This window comes from Psammomys obesus, unplaced genomic scaffold (assembly GCF_907164565.1).
Source record: "Psammomys obesus unplaced genomic scaffold, mPsaObe1.curated_primary_1811, whole genome shotgun sequence".
In the NCBI taxonomy this organism is placed as follows: Eukaryota; Metazoa; Chordata; class Mammalia; order Rodentia; family Muridae; genus Psammomys; species Psammomys obesus.
Window position 1 is genome coordinate 595,683 of NW_026596406.1, and position 9,203 is coordinate 604,885.

General features: G+C 52.4%; 2 protein-coding genes across 4 annotated transcripts; one reads left to right on the top strand and one right to left on the bottom strand.

Annotated features, from left to right (window-relative positions):
* Positions 1-2,539: 2,539 nt before the first annotated feature.
* Positions 2,540-6,384, top strand: Ccdc107 (coiled-coil domain containing 107). Of its 3 annotated transcripts, XM_055597567.1 has the most exons (6): positions 2,543-2,722; positions 2,804-2,949; positions 4,205-4,265; positions 4,356-4,446; positions 4,518-4,630; positions 4,707-4,915. In XM_055597567.1, exons 1-6 carry the CDS (start codon positions 2,617-2,619, stop codon positions 4,892-4,894), a joined length of 705 nt encoding a protein of 234 aa, XP_055453542.1. In that variant the 5' UTR covers positions 2,543-2,616; the 3' UTR covers positions 4,895-4,915. The 3 variants fall into 3 exon arrangements, with proteins under 3 accessions (XP_055453543.1, XP_055453541.1, XP_055453542.1); XM_055597568.1 differs by lacking the exon at positions 4,707-4,915 and adding an exon at positions 6,312-6,384 and having other exon boundaries at positions 2,540-2,949; XM_055597566.1 differs by having other exon boundaries at positions 2,542-2,949.
* Positions 5,151-9,128, bottom strand: Arhgef39 (Rho guanine nucleotide exchange factor 39). The gene is made up of 9 exons (XM_055597565.1): positions 8,966-9,128; positions 8,782-8,876; positions 8,451-8,571; positions 8,167-8,285; positions 7,049-7,119; positions 6,712-6,840; positions 6,207-6,436; positions 5,906-5,994; positions 5,151-5,757 (listed from the first exon to the last, which is right to left on the bottom strand). Exons 1-9 carry the CDS (start codon positions 9,101-9,103, stop codon positions 5,715-5,717), a joined length of 1,035 nt encoding a protein of 344 aa, XP_055453540.1. The 5' UTR covers positions 9,104-9,128; the 3' UTR covers positions 5,151-5,714.
* Between the last annotated feature and the right edge of the window lie 75 nt (positions 9,129-9,203).

Genomic DNA, 9,203 nt, shown 5'->3' on the forward strand with positions numbered 1-9,203 from the left:
TGCTCTACAAAATGAGTCCAGGACATCCGGGACTACCCTGTCTAGATAGATGGATAGATAGATGGATAGATAGATAGATAGATAGATAGATAGATAGATAGATACATACATACATACATACATACATACATACATATATAGATACATAGAGTGCTGGTTACTCTTCCAGAGGTCCAGAGTTTGATTCCCAGCACCTGTGTAGTAGCTCACGACCATCTCTAAATCTAGCTCCAGGGGCTCCAACACCCTCTTCTGGCTGCTCTGGGCACCAGATATGTAAGTGGCGTACAGACAGACAGCTATGCAGGCAAAACACCCATACCAAAATCTTAAAAAACAAAAACATTATATAAAATAAATAAATCTAAAAAAAGACAATTTAAGCCCAAAAATAACAGGAAAAAAGTGCTGGTTACAATATACAGGGATGAGGACCTGGGTTCACTCCCCAGAGCCAGTAAATAAATGAAACTAAAAATTATGGAATAGTAAGTATAAAGTTGAGGAAAATAAACCTGTTATTTCATTCTCAATCCACAATTCTTCATTCAAGGTGACCATTTGATGTTTTAAGGCTTTTCTTAAATTTGTTGTGAAATCTGAATATTTGCTAAACGTTTCCTTATATTTAAGACATTTTCTAGTTATCTATCTGTTGTTTCATATACAATTTTTAAAAATAATTGTGTATGGGTTGCGGCATACAGGGTGTGTGTGTACAGGTGCAGATGCCTGTGAAGGCTGGAATTACAAGTAACTGTGACCTGAATGCTGAGATTTGAACCCTGGTCGTCTGGAAGAGCAATCCCTCCAGCACCCTGAGGAACTTTTGAAATTAAATGTACGGCTGGGGGAGGGGGCTCAGCAAGACTGCTTGCTCCGGAGGGATGAGAACTCGGGTTTGAATCCCCATTCCCAAGCCAGTGTTGGGAGCAGGTAGATCCTTAGAGTTCTCTGGCTAGCCAGTCCAGACAAAATCCATGTCCTTCCTACCTCCACAGGAGCGTGCGGGCGCACATACCCCTAGACGCGACACACAAAAAGAAATAAAATGTAAAAATCAAAACACTGTTCATCACTCATTGCAACACGAAGATTCACCGTACTTTCTTTAAAACGTAATAATGTACTTATCAAAGTAATTAAGAGCCATCACTGTTTCTTGTTCTGTAATTAATTTAAAATTGTTAACTATATACCTTGTTAGCTATCTACTAGCATTCTTATTTATCTATGGAATTCAATACTTTTAAAATTATGTTCCACGCCTGTGTCTTTCCTGGTTTTTATTTTTTAATTCATTGAAAATAATTTTGACATTTAGATAATTAAAAAAAAATCTACCTGGGTCTTGAGATGCGGTACCACTGATAGCATACTTGCTAGTAGGTACACAGCCCCGGAGTGGAGCCAGTACCACATAACCCACACCCGCAGGCCCAGCACTCAGGCGGCTGTAGGATCTGGAAGTTCACGGCCGTCCTTGCCTACACAGCATGCTGAAGTTCGTCCTGGATTACACAGGCTTTGACTCAAAATGTTAAAGTCTACTTGGGTGTCAAACACAGTAGGCATAGCATCTTATCAGCACTCAGAACGGATTTCCAGCACTTGGGTGCTGAGGTGTGGGATCATGAGTGTGAGGCCAATCGGCTCAGTAGTTCAGATCAGGAGCATACTTGGCGAGTTCTGAGGCCAAACCTGGAGTTCATGACTCAGAAGAAGAAGAAGGAAGAAAAGGACAAGGAGAAGGAGAAGAGGAGGAGGAGGAGAGGAAGAAGCCAGCTGCTGAGAGCCACGCCTCCCACTAGAATGGCCTTGAAGGTAGCGTGCACCGTGCCAGCTGGCAGCAGCTCCAGGTCTGTGTGTCCTACTTTTCCATGGAGGCCACCTCGGGGCAATCGGGCTTTAACGACTGCCACTCCACAGCCCTGCCGCGCCCTGCCCTCCGCGCCGTCTTAGGGCATGGCGGGCTGTGGGGAAAGAAAAGAGCAGCCGCGCTGAGAATGAGCCCCGTGTGGTTGGCGCGCCGAGGGCGCGCTGCCTGCGTCACTAGGAGAGCTGACGGCCGACGCCCCGCCGCGCGCCGCTCGGCTCCGTGGCTTCTTGGCGGGCTAGCCGTGCGGCGGGGGGTCTGCGCGCGCGCGCACGCGGCACTCTCTGCCCGAGGTCCGGGGACTTTCCCCTAGGCGGAAGGGGGGAACGAGTCCCCGTGCGTAGCCTAGGAAACAGGCCTTCAGAGCGAGCTGACGGGGCCCCCGGGCGCGGCCTATTTATGGCTCCGCCACGGGCCGTATTTTTCGCTTGTGGTGAGGAACTCGGTCGCCTCACCCTGAAACACAGCCAGCCACTGCTTTACGAGAGACGCTTTTACACGAGACACTTTCGGCCGAAAGACTGTGGCGGCACTGTCGTTAAAACCCTGTAAGGAGATAGAAGGTAACTCGCGCAGGACGCCAGCTGGGCGTGGCTTATGCAAATATGGTCTCGGCCCCCCGTGTGGCCACCCTCGGCGACCCGGCGCGGGAGCCCTGCGGCCGCGCGCGCGTGCGCACTCCGGCGGGAGGCCGACGTCGGAACGCCGGGGCCCGGGCGCGCCTTCCCGGTGGCTCAGGCATGGCCGGCGCGGGCCGGGCGGCGAGCGTGCTGGCGCTGCTGCTGGTGTCCGCGCTGCTGGGAGTCCTCGGAGAGCGTCCGATCCCCGACCTGGGCGCTCACCCAGGTACCAGCGACGGTTGCTGGAGGGAGGCTGGGCCGCCGGGGAGAGGCGTCCCCGCCGCTGACGGGTGGCCTTCCTCCACAGAGCGCCGCTCCCAGGGCCGTCCCGGGGCCGCCGAACCTCGGCCGCCGCCCCGGGACCAGCGCGAGCGGGCCGGGCCTGGATCGCTGCCTGTGGGTGCGCTGTACACCGCGGCCGTCGTGGCTTTCGTGCTGTACAAGTGTTTGCAGGTGCGCTGTGGCTGTGGGTTGGGGGAGCCCTGTGCCTCAGTCTCCTGGGGTCCTACGGTGCCGAGAACAAGACACCCCTTCCCGGCTACCCGTAAGATGAAGTCTAGTTCCTTGGTTTTTACACGTCATGGGGGTCGAGGGTCCAGAGAGGTGATGGATGTGAGGCTCATGGGAAATTGTAGCTCAGGACAGTTGAATTTAATTCGCGACCCCAGTCCAGTGAAGCGCGCCGGTCTTACTCCAGCGGATCCACTTAGTGTCTCCTGGAAGGGGGATTTTAACCCAACACAAGTGCGGTTAATGCCGAGGCTGCAGCAGCCATGTGTCTAGTGAGCCAGCCGCCAGGCCTGCCACTTTCTCCTGGGGAAGGAAGCCCTGAGGTGTGAACTGACAGTACATTCTGATGGATTTGAAACTGTTGAAAAGATACCCAGTGCTGTGTCTTCAACCCTCACCAGTTCCTTGTACTAGGAAATAGAGGCTGAACTAGTGACATAAAACTAGATGACATTAATGAGCCCAAGCACACTTGACAGGCTAGGATTAATATTGGAATTAATGATAGATGAATAAAGTGTAGCGACACTCGGGAAACAGAGGCAGAAAGATACCTGAATTGGAGGCCAACCTCTAAAGAGCTAGTTGGCTGCTACAGAGAAACAAACAGAAAAGTGTATCCTGTCTTATGCATGGAGTTAAACAGGAAGAGCTTTGGCACCTGTGGAAGGGATGGGGGCATTTCAGCTGATAGTTTCCCACTTTCCAGAGAACCTAAAAATAAACCCAAGGACACTGCCTTTAAGAGCAAAGAGCACCATCTAATCAGTAAAAACCTGGAATGGGGATGTGAATTGAAAACTGAACAGATCAGGGATTTTATACCAGCGGAGACTGAGGGAGTTGGACCTGGGAGGCACAGGTCTGTTATCCCAGCTACTCTGGGGGTTAAGGCAGGAGGACTGAAGTTCAAGGCCTGTCTCAAAGACAACGGGGTAAGGATGCTAAATAAGAAGGCAGAAGTATGGCCAGTCTTCAAATTCCTACTGTAGTTTCACATTCCAAGGAGTGCTTTAGCAGTCTGGCCATGTGTGGACATACTGACACATACGTTGCTTCATGTTCTGGGGAGCAGCTGGAGTAGAAACAATCGTGATTCTCTGAGGTGAATGCCCAGAGCTTTCTTTATGGCTCTTCTCTTCACTATGAGGTGCTGGGGCCTTTGCTGCAGCTTCACTCCTACCTGCTTCCACGACAGGGCCCAGATGAGGCGGCCACTCTCCAAGAGGAAAAAAACAAGAAGAAATCCTTGCAGTCAGGTGGGCTGAACAGCAGTGGTTCCCCGGCGTGGGGGGTGGTGAGCAGATCAGAGGACTGCAGGAGTAACCATCCATCTACCTTACTCCCAGAACAACAGCTGGTGCAGCTGACACAGCAGCTGGCCCAGACGGAACAGCACCTGAACAATCTGATGACCCAGCTGGATCCCCTTTTTGAGCGGTGAGAATTTGTGGGGTGAGGTGGGAGCCAAGGAGGCGGATGGAGCAGCCCCTGAGTGGGTATCTCTGCAGGGTGACCACGCTGGTTGGAGCCCAGCGGGCACTCCTAAACACGAAGCTAAAGACCATCCACCAGCTTCTACAAGACTGCAAGCCTGGCCCAGGGGTGGAATTTCCAGAACCAGGTAATCGGTTGGGAGGTGTCTGATGGCTGGGAGACAAAGGCTGTGCAGCTGGAACAAGCTGATCTTTTCCTCACAGAGGCCAGCATACCCTCTCCTGAGGACCAAGAAGCTGGAAACAGTCAGGCTTGGGCGGAGCCCATAAACTGGATCCCAGAGACCTGGAACCTAGCTCCCTCGTGGGAGGTGGAGCAGGGGCTGCGGAGAAGGTGGCACAAGGCTGTGGCAAAGGCCCAGCAGCAAGGGGAACAGCCACTGAAGATTTAGTAAAACAAAGCTTGTACTGGGTGCTCCTCTGTGCTTTTCCCACTCACAGCTGCTGGTGGACACATGCATACTAGGTGCTTAAGCCAACCGAGCCTCCCAGAAAAGGTTCCCTTATTAGGAAGAGAGAGACTGCCTTCCAGACCGTGAATGGAGAAGACAGAGGGAGCTATAGTTCTTCCCTTGTGTTCCTGAAGCTACCAATAAGCCAGCCATCAAGGCTCAAACTCATTTTTTTTAAGATTTAGACAGAAAGGCCTTTCCAAAAGCAAAACAAAACAGTACTTTATTAAAATCCAGTGGGAAAATAAATTATAGAACTTTTACAACAGAAGAGGTAGTTCAGAAGGATCTGGAATTCAAGACCAGCCTCAGCTACATGAAAGCTTGTCTCAAGAAGAAACTAAATACAATAGCCAGGTGAGGCGGGATGGCAGGACACACCTGTAAATCCAACACTTTTGAGGCTGAGGCAGGAGGAATTCAAGCTCGCTGCCAGCCTGGGTCACATAGTAAGACCCTGTCTCAAAAATAAAAACAACCACAGGTAACAGAAAGTGGCTTCCTTTACAAAGCTACAAATTGAATGAACAGCTGGCCACAACAGCAGGCGCTTTGCAGTCCTGAGGCCCCTGGTGGCATGGTTCAACTGAGGCCCAGTTGGGTTGAAGGAAGCCTGCTTTCTGATTCTTCAGGAGCTAGTTAAATGGCTCTGTGGTGTCCTGAGTTCCGTCTATAAGCTTCTTCACGGGCATGCCCAGCTGCCACATGTACCCCGGGAGAGGTGTGACTGTGGCCCACACATCAGCTGTAGGTGACAGTGTCATGTTGCATTGACACTTCTGTGAGTCGAGCTCTTCTGGCTTCTGTGGGAAGAATACAGTCAGCCCAGGCACTGGAATGAGTGCCCTCTTCCATCACCTGTGGGGGTGGGGGAGGCCCTGTTGTGAGAGAAGCACTCCCTTCCAGCCCTTCACGGCAAGCTCCCACTCCCCAAGGGAAGACAGGGCCTACCTAACAGCCAGAGTCAGGCTGTGGTACCACTGTGACAGTTCCTCCTGGTCAGCAGACATGAGCAGTAGCTTCTCATGGGGGAAGGACAGCTAGGGAGAAACCACTTAGTTCAGAGCAAGTCGGGCTGAGGCCCTCACTGGTTCCATGACATTAATTCAGGGATAAGATGATGATCAATTATGAAAGCTTAGCCCCAACAATCCCCTTATTCTTATAAAACAAGGGACCCAGGCCAAGTGATAGGCTGGTCTGTAAGTACTTGAAGTATGTTCTGGACCCAGATGTCCCAATTGCTACTTACACTGAGCAAACCACCACAAGGTCCTCCTGAATGGCCAAAGATCCTGCTAAGTTGACACTGGGACATGGGGTACAGGGCTCTGCAGACAAAGGTACCACTCTTCAGCAGGTGCAATGGGGGCCGAGGCTTGGCCATGAGGAGCACGTCAGAGAAAAGGAAGAACATGCGGGGCCGAGGCTCCCCAGTGGGAGGCACCACCAGTAGCCAGCCTTGTCTTAGGAACCAGCGTCCTTGAAAACGAGAGAGCATTGTCGTACAGCTCAAGAATCCATGGGAACACAGAAAGACAGGAAATCCGGGTATGGGAAGGTAATATGTATGTATGTGGAGGTAAAGTCAGTTCTCTACTTCCACCTTCTGTGGGTTCCAATTATAACTCAGTTCATCAGGCAAGTGCTATTACCTATTGAGCCATCTTGCCAGCCCAGTATGCTGGCTTTGTGGAGGAAGAGGAGTGAGTAACAAAGGGGCAATTGAGGACTAAAGGGCAAAGTCCACAGTCTACCTGAAGTGAGCCCTTTCGCCTTTCGTCCACTGAGAAGAGCCTGGACACGCCGCAGGTGCTGGTCATTCTTCTGACTCTGGCCAATGGCGTGGACTCTCTGGGCAGTCTCACTCACCAGGCGGGCAGCCCCTGGAACAGCACCCCTGTACCTCACTCCCAACAGAACATTGGCTTTGAGTGGCTATCGACAGTGAAAGACAAGCTAGTCTGAAGGGGCCTGGATCAGGACTAGCTTCTTGAAGGCAGGGCAGACAGGGACAGAACAGACACTGTTGGGGGCCAGGAGCAGAGGGGCACTCAGCACAGGCAGCCTGAGTTGGGGAGGACGAGAACCTACGTGTGAGCAGGTGGTAGTCAGGGCTATTGGGAACTGTGTTCTCAGCCAAAGCCACAACAAGAGTCTCGTACCTGGAAACAGACATTAGGAAGTGAAGCAGAGCCTGGCAAAAGGCCTTAGTTTCTTTCATATGACCTGAAGATCAGCTCCCAGGTGTCCCTTTCTTTCTAAGATTTATTTATGTATATGAGTGTTCTATCTACATGTAGAATCGGATCCCAATTGAGATGGCTGTGAGCCACCATGTGGTTGGATTGCTAGGAGTCGAACTCAGGACCTCTGAAAGAGCACACAGTGCTCTTTCCAGCCAGATACGCATTTCTTAATCGTCAGATCAGGAAAGGCCTGGCTCCTCTGTTGCCCCTCTTTAACCTGGGACCCAGAATCTGGGCTCATTATGGTCCATCCCACAATGAAGAGTCAGGAGGCTGGGACACAAGATGAAACCAAATCAAACCCAGAAGGCTACCACAGACAACCTGTGAGCCCTGGAATAGATCTTGAAGACGAGGCTTACCCCTCTTGTCAATGAGCTTTTCCAGATAGTCTATCTCCAGCCCTTAGTGCAGGTTCCCTCACTTCAGAATACAGCCCCACAGCCCCAGGCCTGAGGCTCAGGCCTGGGCACCCCTTGGGCTCACATTTACTCTGGTAAAAGTTCCTTAGAGGGGCCCGGAGAGTTGGCTCAGAGGTTAAGAGCACTGGCTGTTCTCTTGAATGTCCTGAGTTCAATTCCCAGGTGGCTCATAACCATCGGTTTTGAGATCTGGTGCCCTCTTATGACCTGCTGGCACACATGCAGGCAGAATACTATTTTAAAAAAGTTCCTTAGAAGCGGTTTGGCGGGCTGGAGAGATGGCTCAGAGGTCCTGAGTTCAATTCCCAGCAAGCACACGGTGGCTCACAACCATCTATAATAAGATCTGGTGCACTCTACTGTCATGCAGGTGTACATGCAAATAGAGCACACATAGGTAAAATAAAGAAATTAAAAAAAAAAAAAAGGCGGTTTGGCAGAGAAAGGCAGAATTGGGATAGAAAGTATGGCTTCAGCATACTCGGGGACAGCAGCTATGAAGCCTGAGAAGATTAATCCCAGTCTAGAGGGATTCACTCACTGCTGGAGCCGCTGCAGGGGCAGAGGGAGCAGGTCCTGGAGCTGAAGACCCCTAAATTCAGGGCGGCCTTCCTGAAGCTGCACGAACCTCCGAAAACGCTTATTCTTCTTGAGCTGCTCCTGGATTCAGAGGGTGAGAAGCCTCTCCTTACACTGTGTTCATCTGTACGTGCTCTCAGCTAGGTTTCCCTCCTCGGGATGTTAGCAAGGAGCTGGGCTCTAAGTGCAGGAAACTTTAGGTGTCTAGATTTAAGGTGAAGGAGGCAGAGACAGCCTGCAGGTTACCTGAAGGGTAGTCCGAGACCTCTCTGCATTGGCAGCAAACTGGACGTAGAGCTCCAGGTGTGGGCAGAAGCCTTGTAGCCCGGGGCCCCACTGTCCTTCTTCCAGGTAGGGAAGCAGCTCCCTGTGTGGGCAAAGGGCAGTAAAAGCGCAGGCCAACGACTCATACACCTCCCATAACCCTGCCTTGGAGGTAGTGCCATGATCCCATTTTACAGCTGCAGACGCAGGCAGGTTAAGGCATTGGGCCAAGGCCACAGATGAGAGAGTTGGCAGATGAACTTGGCCTCTCCGACTCGGCTTGGTGCTCCCTCTCCCTGCAGCTTCCACTCACAGGCTGGCGGCATAGATAAGCTCCCAGGTCCCAAAGAGGGTCTGGCGCTCCGGTGGTCGTAGTGTCCCCTTGGCTTTCAGGATCCCCAGGAAGTACTATACCAAGAGGACGCCAGCGTCAAGTGCAGCCAGAGCCTCGGGGAAGCAAAGGCCTGCGACCCTCCCACACCCCCACCGAGCCCCACCGTGGCCACCAGCCCCAGCTGCTCCTGGTAGCGCCGCTCGGTCTCCAGCAGTTCCCGAGCGGTGCAGACGCGTTTCCGTTCCCAGCGAGCACGCTGCTGGCGCACCGGGCAGCGCGCGGCAGAGCCGGGGCTCTCCATGCTTGGCCCAGGGTTTGAGGCTTCCCGCAGCGTCGCGCCGGAGATTCAAATTCCAACCGCTGGCGGGGCGGGGCGGGGTGGGGCCGCGGCCGGGGGCAGA